The sequence below is a fragment of the Hetaerina americana genome, unplaced genomic scaffold (assembly GCF_022747635.1).
Source record: "Hetaerina americana unplaced genomic scaffold, ioHetAmer1.1.p SCAF_5, whole genome shotgun sequence".
Taxonomy (NCBI): Eukaryota; Metazoa; Arthropoda; class Insecta; order Odonata; family Calopterygidae; genus Hetaerina; species Hetaerina americana.
The window spans coordinates 83888523-83914445 of record NW_027287095.1 but is presented as its reverse complement, the minus strand read 5'-3'; the positions used below and the strand labels follow the sequence as shown (position 1 = coordinate 83914445).

The 25923-nt window shown below is 39.4% G+C and overlaps 1 protein-coding gene across 1 annotated transcript in view; it reads right to left on the bottom strand.

The window, feature by feature from the left end:
• Positions 1-4322: 4322 nt before the first annotated feature.
• The window catches only part of LOC139694133 (uncharacterized), a 409331-nt gene continuing 387730 nt past the window's right edge, over positions 4323-25923 (bottom strand). Inside the window, exons 4-10 of the mRNA XM_071592563.1 lie at positions 24541-25686; positions 23538-23811; positions 22242-22379; positions 21699-21751; positions 17571-17669; positions 12229-14701; positions 4323-8131 (exon numbers count right to left, since the gene is read on the bottom strand). Coding sequence (XP_071448664.1) covers positions 8046-8131; positions 12229-14701; positions 17571-17669; positions 21699-21751; positions 22242-22379; positions 23538-23811; positions 24541-25686 — 4269 coding nt within the window. The 3' untranslated portion in view covers positions 4323-8045. The remainder of the gene's footprint in view (positions 8132-12228; positions 14702-17570; positions 17670-21698; positions 21752-22241; positions 22380-23537; positions 23812-24540; positions 25687-25923) is intronic.

Below are 25923 nucleotides of genomic sequence, written 5' to 3'. Positions count from 1 at the left end.
TCATTTCTCAAAGGCCTCTAAGGAACATCCTTTTCCGCATTCACAATTCTCCATTCGGATACCTTCTTCCCAGGTTTAGGCTCAAGTGGTAAGGGCTGAACAACATTGAATTTTCACCAAAAACTTTCATTAAAAAAATACTGAGGTATTCATGATGCATCAACATGGCTCTTACTATCTAATGGGTAGGCATATGAAAACCATATCATGACCCATTAGCTATTAACTTGATTCCCCTAATACCATCACTGGACTCTTTTCAAATATACTTAAAATAGAATTGGATATCACACAAGACCACTGCAACAGTCTCTCATGGACCCTGCTATGGTTGTGATTATAGCATACATACTTCTCTTCGAATTGCCTTTCTCAATTGATACAACAGCTGGATCTTGCAATTACATGGGAAACTACCTTGGAAAACACCCAACCGTGAGATTTTCTCATTCCCAATAGCAAATGATGTCTCGGCAAGTTAACTTTGCAACCCCTCCTTTAGTGATCACCATATTCACAACTTCCTGTTTTGTTAGTACCAATAAAATAACACCTAGCAAACTTCTCGAAGCTGAACAACGCATCACATCAGCATAAAATTTAATCCGGAGAATGCAATAGCTGTTCAGATCCTAGTTAAACGTGAAAAACCTTGTTTCCTCTTTTGGTCACTTGTTACCCACAATTAAAATCAACTCATATTTTAATTCCATGAGAACAAAATTAAATGACCTACTATTTCACTTAAAATTATGAATTCTGTTGTGTTGCGATCTTCAATTCCAAATAAAACAAGTCTGAAAAAAAGTTCAATCAACCGATGGTAATAGGCATGCTATGGAGTAACTGATTCATAATGAGGCTTCTAATCTTTATATCCTATAGCAAACACTTAAGCCTTCTGTTACTCTAATTCCAATATTCAAGATTGAATCATTTAACTTGACGAGGCCATAACCTCTAAACTGAATCGATAATTGTGACACATGCATGATATGAAATCATTCTTAGTAAATTATTCAGGTAGTTGAGAAAAATAACAGTAAGCAAATGTTTCCTAAATTATCTGACTCCACAGCTATATGGCATTAATACACTTGTAGTTTGAAATTCCCAAACAGGTCACCAGTCCAGTTACATAATACACATTATCCATTATGAATATTTGCAAACTTGTTACTCTTGTATCATAGATTAAAATAAGACTTCAGCTGCTATTAAGAGGAAAATTTGATTGATGGAATCATTGAAACTGGCTGGACATTAAGGGTTAAACGCCAAAGCAAATGGTGTTTAATTACTACCTTGATCAAAAAGTTCCCGGAATAACCACCGTGTGGCGCTCCCATCGTTCCGATTTGAGTTCTGTTTTTTTTGTTAAATTGGTACATCTGTTGTTGATATTCCCTTTAAATCTTAGTGTCATAACTTGACATTTGCAAAAGTTACGTAGCCAAGAGTACATCTATCTCTGTGTGTGTTGGCGATTTTTTACAATTGCAGAAATGGATTTAAATTTGCAACAACGAACTTGTATTAAATTTTGCGTAAAAAACGGATTTAGTGGCGCACGGACGTTGGAAAAGTGTTTCGGCAACGATTCTCTAAAAAAAACCGTCGTTTACCAGTGGCACGAGCGGTTCAGAAGTGGTCGTCAGTCAATCGAAGATGATGAACGCAGTGGCAGACCATCGACATCGAAAGTCGGTGAAAAAATTGATAAAGTAAACGAAATGTTGGTCAATAACCGCAAATTAACCATCAGAGAAATAGCGGAGGACTTGAACATTGCCTATGGATCCGCCCAAGACATTGTGGTTAATGATTTGGGTTTCCGTCGTGTAGCAGCAAAGTTGGTGCCAAAAGACCTCAATTTCATGCAAAAAAGAGACCGTGTTGACGTCGCAAAAGACATGATTTGCGAGGCTGAATCCGATCCCACATTCATCAAAAGGATCATTACTGGAGACGAGACGTGGGTTTATGAGTACGACACGCAATCCAGACATCAAGCAAGTGAATGGCGTTCACCAAATGAGCCGAGACCAAAAAAACCACGTCGTTTTCAGTCAAAAAAGAAGGCAATGCTGACGGTTTTCATGGATTACAACGGTGTAGTGCATCATGAATTTTTGCCAGAAGGCCAGACAGTAAACAAAGAGTATTATTTGGGCGTTATGAGACGTTTGCGTGAAGCAATTCGCCGAAAGAGACCAGAAATGTGGGCAGAAAAATCGTGGATTTTGCACCAATGATAACGCACCGTCGCACAGTGCTATCATTATTCGTAATTTTTTGACGAAAAATGCAACAAATACCATCCAACAGCCACCGAATTCACCTGACTTGGCTCCCTGTGACTTCTTTCTGTTCAATCGAGTTAAAAAACCATTACGGGGAACGCGTTTTAGCAGCCGAGAGGAAGTAATGGAAAAATCGCAGGAAGCACTGATGGACATACTGAAAACCGAATATAAAAAATGTTTCGAGGATTGGATCAAGCGCTGGCATAAGTGTGTTGCAGTCGATGGGGATTACTTTGAAGGGGACAATATAGATTTAGATGAATAAACTTGTATTTTTAATTTTCTGAATAAATTCCGGGAAATTTTTGATCAAGGTAGTATAACAAGGTGATGCTAAGAAATTGATAAATGAATATCACATAGAGCTGGAAGAATGAATTAGGATTTCCAAAGTTAAGACTCCATAATTGATGAGATGAAAAATTGTGGAAAGCTGTGTAGTGCTTCCAGTGTAAACAACACTTTTTTAATGGTATAAAATTATTTACTCCGAGAATTAATTAAAAAACACCATAAAGATACTTGTAATAAATAAAATTTCCTTATCTCCATCATTGTTTCGCATAAGTTCTTTCGCCAGACTTGATTCTATAATGAAGTGAACATTTCATTTGTACAATAATAGCCATCCATAAAATGGCGTTGTAACTTAATTTACACTAAAGCACCTCTGCATTTTCAACGGTAAGATTGGCGTGACTGCATTGCACAAGGAAAGTTAGCAGGAGTCTAATTAGTATCCATGGGAGTCAATAACATTAAACTAGAGGAGACATTTCTGGAACAAAAAATGGGTGTTAAGTTAGGGTCTTACTGTATACTACATTTAACAACTCAAAATGCTATACCAAGGAATACATAATTTTACCGGACATCACAAAATATTTACCAAGGGGTCTTAATAGTATCCACTTTCAATGTACGGTAATAATAGAATGATTGAATTTTAATGTCATTTGGAAAAATGATTCAGGTATGAAATTTTTTCTAAAAGAGCGATGCGAAGTATGCTTCCACTCATCTTTGGATAGAATACTACTAGAGAGTTTATTTTGACAGATTGATTCATTTCTGTAAGAGTATTATTGCAGACCATGGTGGTGGCGGGGTAACGTCCTCGCCTGCCAACCCAGAGGTTGCGGGTTCGATTGCCACCAAGGTGGTTTCTCCTCCACCTAGTGCTTGGGTGTATGTAACTGTCAAATTGTTATATCAATGTTCAAAGTACGATGCTAAGGTCAAAGTGCTGTTTTCGGACTAATGCAAGATAAATAAATATTGTGGGTCTTTGATACTTGCAACAGGTAAAATAGTCCCGCAGGATAATTTCAGCAGTCTGCATTTCCATAACCGTAAATTATCTTCAACCAACAGTTCATAACACAAAATACAGCTATTCAGTTTCACTCACGGTATGTCTATTCTTTACCAATTTCTAGGTTCACGAAGTATGCGGGAATTCCTAAAGCCCACGAATACTCTTTTGTTTGACAACAGGTGTATTTGATTCAGAGTCCAGCACATAAGATTATTAGCTACTTGGGAAAAGGGGTTAACTTGTTTTCTAACATTTGCCTGAATAAATCTGGAGTAATTTTCAAATAAGATTCTAATAACTCATTATACTTCCAACAGGACAATTTTCACTTGACATATCAACACTGCATAATTATTATACTTGCCAAGACAATGTATCAAGAATTATTTAGCACACAAGGTTCACTTGGTCAGATGGCAGGAGAAGACTTTGTGCCAAATTGCCTATTCGAGCATCATAGCTAACTCCTTTTTGAGTTATATTTCATAATAGATGCCTTTGTAAGTTAATTTAACTCTCAATTTCTCTTGGGCAAATGATCAAAATTACTGCTAGCAATATAGCTAAGCCAGCCAAGTTACAGTATATTCTCAATGGTTATTCTAACAATTAAAGAATTTTTAATAGACAAACTTTTAAGAGCATTAGATCGCCTGAAGGGTAACAATTTAGTACCATCAGAGAAAGCTAGTTAAGTAAAAGCTCCACAGTAATGTCCATATATTTATTTAAACTCAAGATATGAAAACAAAGCAATGCCAATTGACTGAGAGATCATGGAAAATTAAAGGGCTGCTGTCAAAGAATTGAAAAATAAATAACAAATCACGACTGTACAATGGGGTCATTGATCATACAGCCACCCATCGGAATTTCAGATGTGTAACACAACCAAATAATCATGCTCGTACAAGCATGAATTCTTAAGCAAAAGTTGCAGTGACAGTGATACAAAATGTATTATTGTGGTTCCAGAAATTTTAATGCCAATGGATATTACCTTCAACTCAATTAACAATTTTGGTAGGAAATTAATTTATAATTTAACAGACAAATATGCACTTTTTAATATTTCTTGGAACTCCCGCAATCTTATTTACATGCATCTTGACTTAGTGCACACTGAGAAAGCAAAATTAAGATGAGCTGAATGCAAGTAATCAACATCTCATACACCTTTGGATGCAGTGCATTTGCAATGAGAGAGGAAATGCTGCCACCAAAACCTTTTGAAGGAAAAATAACTCTTGGTTAGGTTCTTTTTCAGACAATCCAGAATGTCAGTTGAGTTGAACAACTGGAAGGTTATACTGACGACTGCCACAGATCCAGAGCCAAAATATGTGGTTTGAGTATTGCTCCACTTGAAACAAGTCCCACTGGATCTCTCAGGATTAAGTGCTGCTAATAGTGGGTGTGGGGGGAGTAAAGGGAGAGGGTGGAACAGAGTGGGAGGGGAGGGATGGCGGGATTGTATGGGGGAAGTGTGTCTTTGAGCGATATAAGAGACGGACTTGGAAAGGAGGGGCGTGCGACAAAGGAAGGATTGTTTGCCTCCACCCTTCCTTCGCATATGGCTGCAGCAGCAAGGTGCTAATTTCACCCTCTGGGCTTTATTATACAGGGAGCAAATATATTCTTTGCAATGGGGTAATTGAATGACTGGGTGAAGAGGAGTGGTGGAGGATGTGCAGTAGGGAAGAGAAATACAAGGAGCGGTCATGTGAAGGGACAGTGGGGTAGAGGGGCTTGCGGTTGTGTGTGTATTTATGCACGCATACTGTATACATCACAGAGGAGAGGGGGTGAAGCATGGGCATAGGGGGGGGGGGTCGGGGGAATAGGGAAAGCATTTGTTTTTGTCCACATACGGCAGGCTTAAATCACGCTCACAACTGCACCAATGATCACCACTCATTATGCAGTTCAAAGGAAGAAAACAATGTGCACATCTGTACACAGAATGTTGCGCAAGACTTCAGTGCACAAGCATGCACACAACCTTGCTTGCTCTCTCATGCACTCCCTTTAGACAATCGCGCAAGCACACATATACACACACGCACACATGTTTGACGTCGAGTCTTGGCTAGATTTGAAGTCTCATTATCACCAAATTTCAACGCTTTGGTTGACCCAACCACGGGTCGTAATCTTCCGACTAACACACACACACATGGATGCCAGTCTGCCTTCTCTTGCGTCTGCGCACCGCACGCCTATCTAACAGTCACAGCTTGATGCACAAACCACCCTTTGGCGATCCTCTCCTGGCTTTAAGGGGGTGAAAGCCACACATTCACTCGTCCCTCCGATGCCCTTCAAAGTGGTATGCACGTGTGTGTGTGTGCCTTCCATACTCCAGCAAATTTCACAAGTGACTTCCCCTCTTCTCAGGACAAACTCACTAGGGGAGGCTTAACTTACGACCACAAAGCATGGTTAAGTATATAGGAATTTCATGTTTGTTAACTAAATGTTTCACCTCTTATAACAGAGTGGCTTTGAATAACATGTGGAGGAAGGGTAACACACTGGTTACTTCCACCAGTCTTTTTCTAGCAACAGTTCAATGACACATTGGTACACTCAAACAAAAAAGGAGAAAAAATATGTCAATATACTCTTAGCTCACTAAGTTCAAAATATAGTTTTGATTTTTTCATCAGTTTTACATTTCAGCCCTATACATAACATGATGGAGTCAAGACTGCCAAACAGAAATTACAATGCATTTATTTTTCAAAGCTGAAAAATTATATATTGTCACCACATGCAGTGCAAGCACAGTAGTTTTATAGCAACCACGAGCAAAAGCACTGCTGATAATCATCAAACCGTTTTTAAGTTCCCTTTTCAATCACTCCATAACATCATCTTTTAAACATTCATTTTTTTATTCACATAAATTTTTTACTCTCAAACATGGTAATGTATATCAACGGCAATGATCCGAGGGCAGTATTTTTTATGAAAACAGCCATTAAAATAAATACAATAAGGGGTGGAGTACTTATTTTTTTATCTTAACTGACAGCAATACCAAACAAAAAGGATCAAGAGAGTTAGGTAATAGGAGCTATTGCATTGGCAAACATGGGGAGATGAGGCAAACCACGTTTCGAGTTGAACACCCTCAGCCTGAAAGTCTCCAATATCCAAAACATTCATTTCCATTAAAATTTCAAATCCAATTATGGTAACAGTTATGCCAAATATAAGAAAAATGTTAAGTCATTAAATGAGTCTTTCCTGAGAGCAGCCTTAGGAACACTGCTTTTTTTTTAAATTTAAGCCATATGACTTTTATGCTTCTTTTGTTTGTCTTGCACATTCATGTCTCATTCATACACACACAGTCTCACACTCACATCAAAACACATTCAACGCTCACCACCAGGATTACCATTCGTCCAGCCAAGAGGATTAGGACACTGGAAAAGACCACGAAGGTGAGACTGACCAGCGAAAAATTTACATTTCCAAGCTCTTGAAACGGGACTTTCATTCACAAAAATAATAGGAATCTCTCCAGGACTCGATGAAAAATAAAGGCATTTCTCATGGAAACAACGGAAAAGGCAGCCCTGCACCTTGATCGAGGAGCACGTCCATTACACACATTATTCTCTTCTCCTCCTCCTCCCCCCCCCTTCCCCCTACCAGACGTCAATTGAACCAACGCAGCCCACACAATATTGAATGATTAAGTGAGCAGGCAAAGTGGATTTTGGGGGAGATTCACAAACTACAAAACAAAAGGAGGAGGAGGCATTTGAAAAAGGACGCTTTACCCAACAAAACAGCCAATGTTTAAGAAACTCCATAATGACCCGTTGGCTCCACAAGGAAAGGGTAAGGGAGAACACAACACAATCATTCCCGCACAAGCAAGCATCCATCACATTCAATCAACAAACTTTCACTCGCACTCCCAGCACCTTGAATTCACAGTTGCGCACACCTTTAAAGTATGCTATCACATAATGCAGCTAACTTCACAGTGCTCAAGCAGGCTTGAGGAAACAAGGAAATACCCACTTATCTCCTCAAAGACCTTCATCACAATGTTTTTTTAAATAAAAAACTCAAAACAATGATTAGAGGTATCACATCAGATACCCTTTCTAAAGCACTTTCACACTAGTCATCAAACTGTTACTCTTGTTGATCCACAGCATCCGGTACCAGCTTGTTATGTTTTTGACTCATTTTCAGGAAACACCAAGATTGATGAACAAATTGATTTTTGCCTCTCTTGCTTGAAATTCAAACAATATAGAACAGACATAAGGACAAAGGGATTACCTTTGTGGTCCCCTATTGAAATTTTAAATTTAAATAGCTTAAATGTCAAAACATATATCCTGGATATCTCAAATGGCCATGAGATGAGCAAGGAAAACAAGATTACGCCTGTTTCACTGTGTTCCGTCATAATATTGCACCCTATTGCTACTTGGCTTCGCTGCAGGAACACTCACCTCCTTCATCACATCTGCCCAAGCTGAAAGGAATGGAAAAAAATTAGTTTTTGAACAACCAACTTTTAAATAGTGCCCATATAAGGCAGGCAGTTGGTATACATCCATGCGGCCTCATATTTTAACTCCTTAAAAAAAACATTTGAATATAATTTGTCGGCATATAGCTTGCTTCTAATGTTGTTCCATATTTTGGATAAGAACTTTGAAGTGTAAATATGATAACATTTTGAAATTTCATTCCCTGGATACATTTTTGAGAGGATCTCCTAGAATTTGAGCTCATTGTCATCAACTTTAATTCAAACTCAGGATCATGGGAGCAAGCCAATAATGATATAATTTCTGGCATTGAAAGCTGGGAGGTAGAAAATGTGGGTGGCTCAATAAGTCTTTAGAAAATCCATGACATTGGCATGAGTAGTATAAGAAAAGACTTGCTTCTAATACGCACCATCACTCTCTACACTGCTGTTGAAATTTAAGCTATATGCAGCACATGGTTTCATTTTCATACTTGATTAAAGCAACAAACTTTAGTTTATTTGGAAAAAATGAGTTGCCTGGGGTGATAAAACACTTCTATTTAAAAAGCTTAACACCAAAAGACAGAGAGCTGAGTCGGATGAAGTTCATGGTTCATCTGCTCCTGTGTTTACAACTGTTTAAATGTTGGGTCAACGAGTTTAAACATGGCCATACATCTACAACTGATGAACATGTTTGGGATACCTAGCGAAAGCGACTTCCTTCACAATAATTGAAAAAAATCCACAATGTGGTTATGAGTGATCAATGAAATGGAGTTTGGGAAGCAATTGAGGCGACAGGCACAAGGTACTGTGTTTTCAATTTTGCAATGAAATTTGCATGCAAAAAAATTTCGGCAAGATGGATTTGCTCTTAGTGAAGAATAAAAATAATTTTCAGGTTGATTTGGGTGCTGGTTTGGGGCTTTTTAATTGCAATCCTAACAAGTTTCTGTGCCGACACATAACTGGATCTAATAATGAGATACACTACTACATTGCAGAGACAAAGAAACAGTCGAAAGTGTATTTCCAAAGGCGATCTGGTTCTGAATAAATTAGCCAACAAGGTGAGGGCCATGGTTATTTGGGATACCGGCAGAATAACCCAAAATGACAACTAGCAAAAAGAAAAATTGATAAAACACAGCATTATGCACCATTATTGCACTGATTGAGGGTATAAATCCAGCAAAACATCCTCATTTGGCAAAGAAAAATATTCTCTTACATCAGGAAAATTCACCAGCAAATGGCGAAAAGTATGGAATTAAGCTCAAATTACTATTACAATATCCACTTTTAGCAATCATATTTGATCTCCAGGATCTTTGATCTCCATTTTTTATTTTCATGCTTGAAAAAAATGCCTTGGTGGAAAATGATTCATGTTCAAGAAAGTCATCACCACAGACATGCCAATTTTGAGGGCCCATCGTAATCTTACTTTTAGGGTGGCTTAAAAAAATATAGAGAAACGCTAGGAAAACTGTATTGACTTAAAGGAAATTATGCTGAATAATATAAAATAAACTTTAAATAATTTGTTTTTCCATTTTCTCCAATGGACATGTTGAATGTCCACATAAAAAGAACGCATGAAATCACTACAAAAAAGGTTAGTATGGAAAAACAAAATACATGTAAAATATAAAATTGGATGACCAAACCCCTCATTTGAACCCTCAAATCCAAGTATTCCACAACTTTGGTAGAATTTGAATGAATGGTTGACATAATACAGAGATCTAAATAAACAAGGTGACTGCCATGATTGACAAAAACCATACTTTTTCTTTTCACATAATGATAGCACAAGCAAGAGAAATTTTATCTTTACTTCACTTTTGGATCATCAAACCGGAATAAAAACTACGGTATGTTGTTGTGATTTTTTTAAATAATTCCACGCATTATGATCCAATAGTTTCATTCTACTCTAATGCCAATTCAACTACTTAAATCTACAGAAGAAGCATTTACTATGTTTATATTCCCAAACTACCCTCAACGCCAGAACACATTATGGCAAATGAACAAATGTATCTAATGTTTAACATAAATATAACATGAATGATCACTACTCCTCAAGTTCCCACCCTGAAAGTTTCCCTAGAATAAAAAGTGTATGCAATAACAATTAGAGGTTGTTTGATTTTAAGTGTAATACAAAATAATTTCAACAATTGTAATTTGAACTGGCATGCGAGTATAAAACACTCGCATGAAGGTTTCAACTAGCTGTTACTTCAAAGGATACATTTTGCTGATATTTTAGAGTATACATGCTTTAGACAACTTTTAAGGCTGGAAGAATCATAATTAGCAGCTACTCCTAAACAATTATCCCATTCGGAGTACGCTACATACACATGGGGGCAGCAATTTAAAGTAATTATTACTAAGTAATAACCTAGATACCTGGATAAAATTTATTCTGTATATTAATAGATTTTTAAGTATCATATCATTATGATACATAATATTTCAAATTACAGCTATTAATTCTGATTTACCTTGTTTCAGGAAGTCTTAGACTGAAGCGATGGAGACAATAGAGGCTCAAAGGGTGATTAGGTGGTTCATTCATTTGAAAGTTAACAGTCCCCGGCAAGTTCACAAAGAAATAATGGATTATAGAAATGAAATTTATGACTTTGTAGTTCCACACACTTTAATTAGAATGACCCAGGTTTTGACATTGAACATTACCTGATGAAGACGTTCAATGTCGAAACCTGGGTCATGTTCTCAATAAAGTGCGTGGAATTACTAAGTCCATAATTTCATTTCAATATGTTATGTTATTTCAATAAAGTTATGCCGGAGACAAGAAATTTCAGATATGATGGCTGTTTATGGAAATGATAACCTGTCATATGACACATTTGTGAGGTGGCAACGGAATTTTTAAACTGGCTGCATGTTCCTCATCAATGATCCAAGAAGTGGTAGATCATCACTCAAGGAAGATGCCCTCACAGTGAAGAATAGGGAGGATTTTATCCTACGGGACCTCAGAGGAGCAACCATCCAAATGATCACGAGAAAGAATATTTACAAAGCATACAAAGTAAGACCTGCAATCGCAGCCACAGCATGACCAGCAATCAAAGCGATACGGCTTTGACATTTTGAAACATCCACCTTAAGCTCTTGCTCTAGCCCAGGAAACTCCCGTTTCTTATTCCCAGAACTCAAAAAAACCATTTTGGGGTCGGAGATTTGACAACACAAATGAAGTCATTTGAGCGGTAGAAAAATGGTTTTCAACGCATTCTACCGACTTCTACAAAGATGGTCTTCGGGGGTCAAGAAATGTGTGGAGAAAGGTATAACTCTGGATGGTGACAATGCAGAGAAGTCTTAAGAATAACAAATAAAAATTAAGTTTCTATCTCAATTATTTTTTAGTAATTAGCACGTTTTCACATGAATTACCTAATTGAACGACAGGTCACTCCCCCAGTACGTAACCCTCCATCGTCCTACTTACATCACAAAGTGCACAAGAAAGGCACGCTTCTCCCACCCACTGTTAGCACCAAAGATACACCCACCAATTAACTGGCAAGACGTGTGACAAGTCTTCTACCCCTTCTCTGGTATGAAATCATCCAACATAAAGAACTCAAACGCATTTTGTGGAAAAAATCAAGGAGATGAAATTGGAAAAATTCAAGGTTCTTGTGGGTTTTGGAATTATGTCTCTCTTAACCAATGATCTCATCATGGAAGCAGACAATATCAAGGAGATGGATAAAGGATGGCCTTTCCAAACACTGCCCTGACCTGGTGATTTTTTCCCACGAGCAAATATTTTTCTCAATGCAAAGGAGATATCTATCAATAAACAGAAAAAGCAGGGTTTTCTGTTTTCAGAAGTGATTGCAACCCTTTCTAAGGAGGAACTGGGGAAGGCCATATAAACTTTCGGCAAGATGCCTACTGGCGACAATATGGTTGTTGTATGGTCACATGGGGAAGAAAAGACTTATTCCATAACATCTTTATTCCTAGCATGAGTCTATAAAATTGACTACTTTTATTTATTTTTAAAGAAGAACAAGGATTGATGATGCGATACTCACATGATCCAATGAACGAGACAATCTTCTCAAAGTTGAACTTTTTCGTATCAACATCCCCAGGACTACGAAACACTGGCAACTCATTTCCTGACGGCACACATTGGGCAACAGGCGAAATCACAGGCTTAGCGGGGAGTGACTGTGGGGATTCTTCTTCAACCGCAAGAGAAGGACTGCCATTCGACCTCTTGTCTTCGCCCTCAGTTCTACAACTGGATGGAGGATCATGAGATTCCACAGTGTCCACGGCACTCAGGGCAAGGAGCTCTTCATTCACCTCAAAGCCAAACGTGAAACCCCCAATGTCAGAAGAGGTGCAATTCCTGCTGCTCGAGCCTGCCACATCATTGCAATCACCAATTGTGGAACCCTCCTTAGATGCACTATCCTGCCTGTAGTGATGGTCCATGATCACAACAGGAGGAAGAGATCGGAAGCCAGGTTTCCGGCCACTGCCTTTGATTCGAGTAGGCGTAACAGAGGGCTCTTTGGTCTTCCTCGACACTGGGACTGGTGGCGGTTTTCCCAAGACAGGAACAACGGCAGCTTTATCTCCAACCAAACCTACACGTGAAACTGGTATTTCTGCCTCAGGCACCTTGTTGTCCCGAGTAAAAGTGACAGAGGAACTAAGTGTGGTTGTTTTGGAACTTCGCTTCTCTTCCACTGGACTAACCTTGCTCATGGAAGCTGACTGTTGACCCAATTTACCATTTCGTCTTTCTGTTTTTTCTTGTATGCTCTCCTGAAGGGATGGGTAGTAGTCCTCAAGGATGTTTGGGGTACTGGTACTAACACCATGAGCTGCCGCTTCCACAGCTTCAATCTTAGGCTGCGTAGAGAACACAGTGGAAGCAGTGTAGTTATTCACAACTGTTTTGCAATCAAGCGTGGTGCAAGTCATAGCATCCTTTTTACGGGGCTCAAGGGAAACAGACACGCTGATTTGGATGGAAACTTCAGCCTCGGAAACATTTTCAGGTTCCTCCGAGGGTATGGCTGGTGGCACTGGCTTCGGGTTAGGTGGTGTGCAAGACACAGCAGATGAAGAAGGATCTACGGTGGAAACAGGTGTGGGGACGACAATGACAGTCTTGTAGCCACTGACGGGTGGTGTACCGATCTTGGCACTAGCGAAGTGTGGCACAGAAGGTGTGCTTAGTGTGTTAGCACTGGTCATTGGGGGAAAGTTACTGATTTGCCCAGAGGGAGCAGCAGTGGTGGGGGTTTTGGGCTTTTGTGTGGGAGCAGGAGCAGTCAGGTTTCCAACAGGCACACATCCTGCGTTACCTGCCACCACAGGCATCGTGCTGAATGGCATCCGTGCGATATCTGCATAAGATGCCTGTGGTGTGGAACCGCTTGAAGTGGAACAACGATCTGCAGAGGGGCGTGGCACCGAAGACGAAACTGGCAAAGAATGAACACTTCCAGTATCATCACTGCTTTCACCCGAATGCTCTGATGGTGGCACACTGAATGTAGACTTGAGGCAATCACCAGAACGCTGTCCACGATGACGGCGATGGTGACGCCTGTAGCTACAAAACCGACCATCGCTGCCCCCCCCTGATCCCCACATGGCCGCTTTGTTGTCCTTGTTGCCCTCCTCCATGTGGTCGCATCCTCGACTGAAATCATCCGAGCGGTCACCATGGCTGTTAACTGAACCTCCACATGAATAACCACCATGAGTATTCTGAGTCCCACCACGACCATCCAGCCCACTGCCTCCGCCATCCCCGTTTGCCCCACCCTTGCGCTTCTTCCGACGTTGCTTCTTTGTCACAACGTGAAACTCAGTTTCTTCCAACACCTGTGGACTGGCATCAGTGACCGCATAAAAGTCTTCCTTGAAAGATGTGACAGCAATTGGCACTTTAGGAGGAGCACTTGGCACTTGAGATTTATTAACAATTTCTACATTACCATTGTTGTCATCTCGGACCACCTTCTCATTGTGATTGCATATGTCCTCATCTTTTGCACCACTTTCACAGCTGCCTTCCTTCCCATCAACACGCTCAACAGTCTGGGGCACCACCACTTCTTTGGATGGTAGACTGTAAGATGCAGCAGGTATGGTGAGGTCTTCACTCTTTGTCCGCGAAATCTCCTCAAGGCTGTTCGACTTCTTCATCATGTTGCCACGTTGGATTTCGTTCTGCCTCCCGCCGCCGGCTGATCGTGGTCCCACCTTGGGTCCCGAGGACGTCTTATCTGAAGAGGCCGTAGCGATATCCTCCTCCATATAATTTCTGTCCCGTGCACTCCGCACCCTGGTGAACTCAGACCCAACACTCCGATCGCTCTCACGGCGTATGTTATTCCGACGAACACGATCAACAGGACCACTGCAGGAATTCTTCGACTTCTTATCCTCGTCCATGCCAATAAACTTGAGTACACGATCTAGATCCTGGTCTCCACAATATCCTTCTACACTTTGTGACATGTACCCTTCATCTTGAAACTGAAATTATAAAAAATTGACACATATATTAGCTGTATTTCTGTGAGTAACATCATCAAGTAAATAAAATTGAAAAATTCATACGTAACTTTATTTGAAAGTTATTTCAACACAAATCTCACATACTTATATTCAAAACCCAAGCTTTATAATATCTCCTAAAGTCCAAACTCTATATTTTGTAACATACATATGCATGATGGTATCCATTAGTACATCTACTGAATTATTCTAAAAGCATATTGATGCATTTTCAAAAATAAATGTGGCACAGGATGAGAATGAAATGATTAATTTGAACGTCGTCCTTCAATATAATCTAGGAGTATTACAAGATCTTAACATGAAAAATTTTGAGGCACCATAACCCACACAGAAAATGCTTGCATTCAATTTTGATAAAATTAACTTCTGGTAGTTTATCATATAAGTGGTTTTAAGCACCTATTACACACTATAGACAGGCTGCAAATACTCTTTAGCTATTGGACACACACAGTCTGTCCCAAAATTAAGCAGAATAAATCCAGAAATAATTGTATTGAATATTTAAGTATATTTTATTAAAATTCTTCAAGATAACACCCTTGTGCATTGACAGACCCATGCCAGTGCCTATGCAAGTCAGTTACCTTCCTGGAATGCGTTGATGGGAAAATTACTCTGGCATCTCATCACGGCCTCTTCGACATAATCCGTAATCCATAATGACAAAATGGTGGCCTTTCAAGCTCATTCTTATTCTTGGAAACAAAAAGAAGCCTGGTTGTGCCTCACTTGGGGCTATGGGGTGGCTGGGATAGCACTGCCACCATGTGCTTGCCCAGGTACGCAAATACGAGGAAACCAGTTTGGAATGACAAGTTGTCTTCTCTAGCTAGCCTCCAATTGGCAAAGATTTCCTTCCTAATGACGTGCAATTTTCTACGGCCTTTCAAGAACTTCCACGTAAAACTTGCCCGTGCTCTGTTTTTCCCCGAGGCAGAAACTCTTCGCAGACAATGCCTTCCAATTAAAAAATATGAGAAAAATACTTTATTTAAGGGACAGACCCTGCATATTGAAAAATTCTTTTTTTTTATTTGCAGAAGTTCCCCATATTCACTGTCGTTTCACAGCGATTTAGTTTGCTCTTAGAAAATCAATGTTTGCCTACAAACAGCATCGAATTACAAGCATAGTTTATTACATTTTTTGCAGTCAAATTCACCTGCAACACTAAAATTTAATATGAAAAAGCATTCTTCAAATTTATAAGACTAACTGAAAACTTTATTGGATCAGTCAAATCAAAGAAGAACAAAATAAATAATAGACCACCTTACAATAAATTATATATGAAAGTTAAATTATATGTCATTGCAAGCGAAGATACCTAAAACCTAACCTCCTACATACAAGGTCTTCACCATCCTGCATCCCAAATTTACAATAAACTCCTATAATCAATTAAATCTATTAGTTCCCCACAATTTTGAAAAGAGACATGTCTACTCTTTAATAATGCAAATTGTATTCCATCATGGATTCATTCTTGGAGAAACTCAAAATGTTGAATTTTGCTATTAGCTTTAAGTATTGGTAATATCTCTTAGTACCTGCGTTAACTTTCCTATTTCATGTACTTTTTCTTTGAGTCTATGTAAATAGTCCAATACCGACAAGTTCTATATGTCTTTTGACCATTTTGAACGGTAAAGCATTACCATTTTCACTACGCTGACCTTCACATAAGGGTGTTTGATTTCTTTTAGTGGAGAAAGATATTCAGGGTTCTCCTGTTCATAATAAGTGTGAAAAATTGTAACATCTACTGATGGAAATATTTTTAAACTACATTAAATGAACGTAGATGCATTAGATGGACATTTCATACAGTTATAGGGTACAGTTGACTTCTGATTTCACATCTTCAAGGTTAAAATGTCTTTCTTTAGGGTTGGTGCAACCATTTTTACAGCCATGTTTCCCTCATGTAAACCAACATACACTGCTTACATTTACATGCAAATGAGCATTTTTTCCTGTTGCTTAAGTATTCGTGAGTGAACGATGAATCAATAAAAGTAGCTAAAAAGTTTTCATGGCTCACTCCAATCAAAGTCTCACTTAAGACAGGTATGCTATACACATGACCTTGCTTGTAGCTCTACCTTGGAGTTTTAGACTATTACTAGCAGCTAGATGAATGTAAACCATGCCATGACCCTTTTTGAAATTGTTTATTGCTTGCAACCAAGAAATTTTTACACGTGGTACTGCTCTCATCCAATGGTATTAGCTACTATGGATTGCTACTCGGGTTGTAGATGTTTCATAGTTCAACACCAAATGGGATTAACAACACCAATTTTCCTTCAATATGCATAAATGCAACACACAATTCTTCACTTTCTTGTTAATTACATATCACACGTAAAATTACCGATGAAAGAATCACTTGAAGTCAATTATATTAAATTTCTAACGATGAAAATATGTAAGCAGTCTTCTTTGTGTACATTAACCTATCTACTGCCTGGCAAAATAACTTTAATTCTCCAATAAAATCAAACATGAAAAATATATCATAAAAATGTCAGGCAAGAGGAGTGCCACAAAGACTTCTGCAACAAAGATAATCAACAAAGCACACCAAATCCATGCTTCTCAAAATTGAAAGAGGTAATTTTGCTGATATTATTTGTATATCAGGGAGTATGATATACTTCTCAGCACATTCAAAGAATTAAGAGCATCCACAATATAGGAGCTCTTTGATACTCCATTTATTTCTGTGTACTTTTGCATGGAATACTTAACTATTTTGGTCAATAACTATTGACACTTCAAAACGACACACCTGGCACATTTAAGTTGTCAAACTCACCTTTAGCCTTCTCAGTTTTCCTTTTCCTTTCTCATGGGCATCTCGGTTTAATCCTTGCGGCACAGTAACAGCATTTCCATTTTCATCCAGGGACTTACTCTACATGAAATGGAGGAGACAGTTAACTGAATGACTCTACAATATTCCACATCACTATAGATATTTGGGCAAAGGTCAATCTTGTGAATCGGTCAACCCCAAAAACTTTTACTCAAAATATAAATTTAGTACATATCTCGTGTGTAAGTAGACACTAGTTTTTTTTTTTTTAAAGTATTATATGCTGTCAAATTAATTTCAGTGAATTAATGGAAATTTTGTTAATACATGCTCTCCTGCAATAAAGATTAAAACAAATAAATTTTATACTTTTGATGGAAATTAGTAACACTGAAGATAACAGATTTTAATAGAACTCAAGACTCCACACACTATGCATAACCTTTGTAGTACTTCCAAAATTCAACTTGATCGACACAATATATTAAGCAGCACAAATTCAAAGACATCAATTTTCATTATGCTGCACTGTTTTCGTGTTCAGGCTCCATATTATTATTAATATTATTATTGACATTCTACCTGGCGAGGAAGATTTTGGATGGACACCGAATTAACAATGCTAGAAGTATATATTTCTTCGAGTCTCCAAAGCAAAACAGTACCTGACATCAGACACAAGAAGATACCCTTCTATTCTGCATGCTTCCTTCTGGCCTTCATTTCATCCAACAGGCCATGCCTATTCTATGCCTACCCCATCCTTGATTGCGCAAATTTTTCCCCACGTTAGTCACCAAAATTCCATCACCTATGAAAAGGCACTACATCCATCTTTCCTGCCTCCTTTGGACCTATGATAACAATCCCTAATTCTTCCACACCATTCTCATTACTCCCTTCTTCATTCGTTTTCCTCTCCATATGTTATACCATTTATATTCTCCCTCACTTCAAAAGCCCATAATCTAACCACATAGTCTTGCTTCAATGATCATATTGCTCCCCCATTTGGTCCACATCATCCCCAACTAACCTTAAATCCCTTGATTCCATCTCTCACTTCTTTACCAAAATAGTCCAACACCGAGTCCCACATTACCGCAATATGTCCTCAAATGCTGTTCTGTCTTCCCTATCCATTTCTAGTCCCCAAAGCTGCAGACTTAAAGCTGATTTAAAACTCCTCTACAAGACCCTAAACTCGGCTATTGATTGCCCTGAACTGCTATCTTTCTTTAACTTCAGAATACCAACCCGATCCACCCGCACCCACTCCCTACTCCATCTGCCTATTCCTAGAATATCTCTCACCAAGCGCTCACTGTTATTTCGCCTCTCCTCCCTTCTAAATTCACTCCCTCACACTGTCGACCCCTTTAACCTATCATGCAAAAACTTCACCACCCAAGCTTTATCCCACCTTTCAGTAAATTAAAATTTTCCCCTGTCCATGCTTGGTTCTCGTTGTTATTGTTATACTGTTATTGTCTTTGTCCTCTTTTATGTTTGTTATATTTTTCACTGTAAATTGGCGCCACTGCTGTATGTGAACAATGTTTTAAAATAAAATAAAATAAATAAATAAAAATGTCTCCGCACCATTGAACACCATTCTCTATATCAAAGTTTTAATGAGTCTTATCGTAACATCCTTACATCCCCGTCATAAATGCCCTCCTCAGTATTAAATATTCTTGGCCAAAAGCAGTTTTTCTTCCCTGTCCCTAATATGCTGACCATAATATTCAAGAAAGGCCAACTTATACACCACTAGTTTCCAACCTATATTGAATTTTAACCTAAGCCTTCCTCTTACATGAAAACCTCATAACCTCTTCTATGGTTTACTTTGATACCCATCATATACCAATCACTCATTTTCTAATGCATCCTACAATGACCCCCAGCTCCATATAACACATGGTGGAATAAGCATAACAGAATAGCATACCTACTTTTTTGGTTAGACAGTTATGTGATGATAGGAGTGAAATTTTCTCATGGCATTAGTAAGTTGGGCAGATATTTCAATAAGATTTCTTACTTATTTTATTTGACTAGAGAAGTGTGCAATCCACGTTAGAAGAAATTTGCAATATTTCAAACAATGAAGGATTCTTTTCTTAACTCTTAACATCATCAAATCAAGTCTTAAGCCTTAAACCAATTGGTCCAGTAACCTGAATAGTAAATTCAAAAACACTAAAAAATGTAGAGTCAAAACCTTATTTTTATTGTTCTAGAGATGAGGGAAAGGTGTCGAAGAAGTGCAAAACAATATTTAACATGTTTTGAAGAACATAATTATTAACACACAAGATATAACATCAGATAGGCCAATTAACTAGAAAATGGAAGCAATGTCAGTCAGAAATGAAGCTCCACGTTCTTTCTAGTCTTCCATACCAAGATTATGTAGCATAAAATCAAGAAGTAATGTTCCAAATCCCATTTAAAGATTTTAATTTTGGCACCTGCACATTTCATGAGGTCAAATGAATTATATAAAATGAAATCCCTTACTTGCACTTTCCTGAGGACACCAGGAGAAAGTACAAAATGCGGGAAAAGGAGAATGTTCACCGTTGAACATGTTGTTTTTTTTTGTCCTATCTTTCCATTGAAGCAGGATGATATTTACATTTACAAGTAATCAATGAAAACTTTTCGATTGAGAATCTGAGCAACATCGCCATTTGACTAGTGCAAACAGTTAACTAACTTCAAAATTTGGTGGAGAAAAAAAAATTATTTTTGATTTGACGTAGCTTTGATGCAATTAAGCAAGTTTCAATACCTTATCCTCGTTATTTCAACCTAAAGCAATATGAATAGTCTCCCTCAGGGGTTCTAACAATGTGTAAATTACGTAACTAACTCCTAGTCATACAATGTATTAATTTCTTAGCACAAATCTTTTCCTGGCAGACAGACAACGAATTTAAGTATTTCACATTTCTATTATTAGTGGGGCTCTGACTGCCCTGACATATTCATACTCTTTGCTAACACTGTTCACATTACTGCTCTCTCTCATCTTTTATAGGGCTATATGTAAGAAACTAAGCGATCAAAGCTTTTTAATGAAGGCTGACGTACATGAGTATCTCTTTCAGGACGTGAAATTTTTATTAACCAGCAAATAGTGAGAAAACTGAAAATGAAATCAAGCAAAGACAGGGTTCCACATACATTGCAAAAATAAGAAATTGTATGGGATGTGTTGACAATGCTGTAAATTACAAGAGAATCTAAATTCCAATAATGTAAACACAGTGTTTGACAGTATTTCTATCATACATTTTTCAGTAATTACATTTTTAATATGAGCATCCATGGTGACAGTGGCTTAACTCCATTAACCTTGAAAGTGCAAGGACTCTAATCTTGGTAATATATTCCATAACGTTAAGTACCATTGTATTAGATTATTTTATGAGAAACACAGAATAAGGATAAAATCACTGAACATTCTACTTTTTAATTCCCCCAGTTTCACAAAAATCTTTAACCGTTTCTCCAAGAAAGAATATACACCATTGTGATATTACAAAGACCAGGGAGCAAGAAAACAGCTTAAAGAAAATATACCTTTTAGAAATTATAGACCCATGTATTTCACTACATAGGGTAGTCATTTTAATTCATTCCCGAACAGATACATTCTGAAAAATGCTATGAGAACTTGCAGTACTTAGGACATCCTGCTGCAATGCCACATGCATTTCAATTGTCTAACTACTAGGTTAAGAATTTTATAATATTGAAAACCATAATTTTTACTGTCATTCATTTCAGGCATTCACCAAAACATGTTTGATAAATGTAACAGCATCATTATTACATCCATTTCCCCTCATTAGATCACATGATTTTTAAGCCCACAGATCTTTAATTACCGTACATACAAGCAAACCACTGGCCTAACAAAGCAAACAATTTTTATCGATTAAAAATAATTTAAATTAGAGCGGTCTCCTCACTATGACATTTCAAAGGCCCTTAACTGTAACTTATACTAAATACTATATTTGTTATCTCAGCTTCTCAAGCCACTGGTAAATAAAATTAATTTAAGGAGTTGCCGCAGTTAAAATGTAGCACGTGAACTGAATTCTAACTCACCTTAATGTCATTCAAGTCCTTTCCACCATGAAAATTCAATCGACTAACAGTATCTGTAATAAAGGGAACAAAATATTTAATTTTGCATTCACATCAACATTAATACATAATAGCTAAGTCATTAGGACTATCACTCCCTGCTTTAATCTAAAAAAAATATGATAGCCGTCTTTGATCAGCAACTGATTATGATAAAATTTTCCATTGCTAGAGATATTATGGCATGGAAAATATTTCAATTACTCAGTACTAAAATGGGTAATGAACAAAATAACATCAATAAATTGAGATTTTTCTACATTTATAAAATACCATCCAAATGACTTCTCACAAACAATTTTTAAAATTTAAACACTCAGAAAACGCACATGATCACTCAAGAAAATTTATGTCATCTATCACAGTTGACATTATTCCCAAGAAATGACCGAATAAGAGCAATCACAAAATGAAGGCCCCTCCTTAAAGCCCAGGTGAAAACATTCACTCAAAAGTCATGTTTCTCAAATCAAATACATGCATAAAAGTTATGTTTTTACTAACCGGAAGCTGAGAACCAGTGGTTAGGGGGATAGGTGAGCACACTCAGGTGATGTGTGGGGAGGGGATAGGTCCCTTGGTGAATGGGCATCATGGACTTGGGACCCCCGGACTCACCAGACTGCTTCCTTACACCTCCATCTGGGAAAATCAAAAAAACCCCATTCAACCATTTGGCATTCACAAAATATTCAGTGCACATTGTACAGTATGTACACTTTTTAAAGACAGAACCATTACTTAAAACACATAAGTATCTAGCAGCATAAAAACTTCATTACTGGCAATGTATGTGTCCAAAAGCCTTGGACAACACATTTCCTTAAATGAGAATTTAAAATTACCCGAAATTTACACTGAAGATGCGAATTGTCCAATCAAAATCAAAGGGCTCAAATTATTAATTTTTGCAAAATTGAAAAAGGTGCGGTAAAATTTCCTCCATTTACGTGGCCCCAAAATAACAGTAAACCGTACATGATATTATAATACGAGAGTAAGTCAATAAATAAGTCACAGACATCAGCAGGACAAATGCAGGAGCTGTGACAAATATTTAAACCGGAATGCTTGGATCATCCACCATACAGCCCTGACTTAACCCCTAGTGATTTTTCCATCTGTTCGGGCCCAAAAAATATAATTTGGGTGGGCGATGTCTTGAAAATAATGATGCCGAAACGCAAGGGGTTACTCGTTGGCTGCGGCAGCAAACAAGACTTAGTCGCTGGCGGCTAAGCAACGACTTATAAAGGGATGGGGTGTGGGATGAAATACACGGGGAGAATTTGTAGAAAAGGAATTTCAGGAAGTTACTTTGATTAATATTGCCCCTATTCAGTTTTGCGAGTTGTTTATTGACTTACCCTCGTATATAATATTATGCCGGGTGAATCCAGTAAAATAGGAAAATAACAATTTTAAATGGTATCATTTACCTGAGATTTTTAACAAAAGGACTAAGAAAATAAAATATAAGCATAATCCTAGAGTCTTTAGAAATTCTATAATCTGATAGCAATTTTGGAATGACAAACATTTGAACCACTGAACTTTTCAAGAGAAGTTAATACCATTTGGCAGCCTTAGTTGTGTAACACACAACTAAGGCTGCCAAACCTAATAAACTGGCAAATCTTGCAAGATATATAATAAAATTCAACTCATTCCAATCAAGTGTATCATAGCCATAATTATTTTTATTGACAGCCAAGAAGTCAACAACACAAAATTAAGTTGTCTCATTAAATTTCCACACCAAATCAACACATCACACCAAAATACATCAAAATTAACAACCTTTTGAGGCAACTGAGAGAACACTGCGTTCCTCTAAGACCCCCGATTGAATTGTCTGGTTTTCTGCACAGCCTGAATGAGACGTGGACAATGAAGCGGAAGGTAATGGCTCTGAAATGGAGGAAACCTGAGAAGTCGGTCCAACCACAGAATTCACAGAGGGGTAAGTGGAAAGCAACTGAAGAGGCTTCGTCTCTGTACCATTCACCAACCCTTTCGACAAGTCTAGGTTCAGGGAACTTGAAGCACTCGCGAGGGCGGGCTTCTTCTCCTCCTGTGGAAACAAAAAAGAAAGGAAGCCGATTATATTGGCCATGCAATAAACACTATGGACATTGCCTCCCAAGTGAGTAAGAGCATCTACATATGGTCTCAATTCCTATCCAAAACTTCGGTGCATGCAATTACACTTGTGAATCAACACAAGCTACCATACTAATTTTAATGGCATTTGTGTAGTCACCATAATGCAGCTTCCTTAAACCATCTCTTAGCTGAAATGACTGCTAGGTGTGTTATGTAGAACAACCTTAGTCCTACAAAAACAAAACTAAATATTCGCAAAGAGTTTCCACTTTCTTGCTATTCACAGAGCCTCCTTTCAGATAACATACTGCCATTCTGTACCTCAATACTGACTAAATTATTAATGAAGTCTAAATCATGATGAGAGGAGAATAATTACTTGATTCACAAAAGCAATAACCATTAAGGTGCTGCAAGGACAAACCTAAGGAGTTGAAGCTCTTCCCGAAATTTATTCTTGTCGGTCCATCTATCTGAGACACCAGTCTCGCGAGCATTGCAATTAACATTTTCAGGTCAAGAAACATGGACCCAAGAGAAATAAATCCTGGAAGGCATGGAGTTTTAACACCATCACACTGGAATCCTAACAAGGCAAACCTAACATGATTTTGGCACAAATACTACAACAGCAAGTGGGATTACAAGCCCAAGAGCAACACCACACACACATACACCAATCTTAACATTTTCTTACCGAGTGGAGGGGGAAAGGCACAACAGTATCAACGCTGTCACCCAGTACCATCTCCCTGAGAGTTTTGTGGTTGCCCGCTGAGGGAGCAGCTGCAACCAGAGACGTGGGCGAAGTGACGGGCGACTGCTCGGAAACGTATTCTAGCACCTCAGAAGTGCAGGGGCTTGGCTCGGCACGACACACCTCGTCCTTGAATTTCCCCCTGCCGCTCCTGTTTTCAGGGATCAACTGCAGTTCCACCCCGTCGGCAGTCCTATCTTCGACGGCGGCCGAGAGTAACGAGGCACAGCGCTGTGCCCTCAGTTCCACACCGTCGCGCTCTTGTCCACCCGCCCCCTGCTGCTGAGGGCCATCGGACAAAGACGACACACCGTTGGCAAAGACGACACCACCGCCGTCGGCCACGCGCGCCGCGGCGGGGGTCGTCGCCTCGACGCACTCGGGCGGCGGCTCCTTGGCCGACGGAGCACCCACGACTATCCCGCCCCCTTCGCTCACCCGTTCCACCACGCCCGCCTCCGAAGACTTGCCGACCGCGACACCGTCGGCCCCCGGAGGCGGTGCGGCCACCGCCGTCCCCCCCCCGCCGCCACGGTCCATCTGGGCAGGCATCACGTCCTCATCACTCTTGTCCCACGAGACCACCACTGTCTGCTCGCTACGGCGTCTGTTGACCACGTCCTCGAACGGGCACTCGCCGGGGTTGCCGTGAAGCGGGCCGACGCCTCCCGACCCCCCGCCACTCCCGGCATTCACATTGCACGGCAGAGACCCTCCTTCCCGCTGCCTCGCGCTCACGCTACTGCCCCCGGAGGATCCCCCGGGGCCACCACCTCCGTTGCCGCCGCTTCCTCCTCCCGACCGGCCTCCCCCTCCCGAGAGCCCGGGGCCGTAGTGGCCCAAGTCCCTCCGTCGACTGCCGCCGCCTCCGAGGCTCTTCCTCCCGCGACTGCCCGAGTACGCGATCTCGAAGTCGGAGTACGCCTGGACTATGTTCTGCAGGGAGCCGCCCCTGGTCTGGCGCTCGGAGACGGCCGCATCCCTGCGGTGGCGCTTGCTGCTGCGGCACTGGTCGACGACGCCGAAGGGCGGTGGGTTGGCCTCCTCTCCGCCGTCACTCTCGGCTTCCACCTCCTCCAGCAACTCCTGTGCGTGGGAGGAAGGGAGGTACGGCAAAGGAGGGAGAGACATTAGTCATTCATCCAGTGCGACGGACAGGGTGGATCCCAAAAGAATCGCTACTTGGTAGTACACTTCCCTGCATTGCCCCACTTTCCCTAGCAAACACTCATTTAATTTTCCACACAGAACACAAAATTACACATACTGCCTCCTTGCCCGCAGACACCTTTTTGATTTCTTAATATATAATGCAGTCTTCTG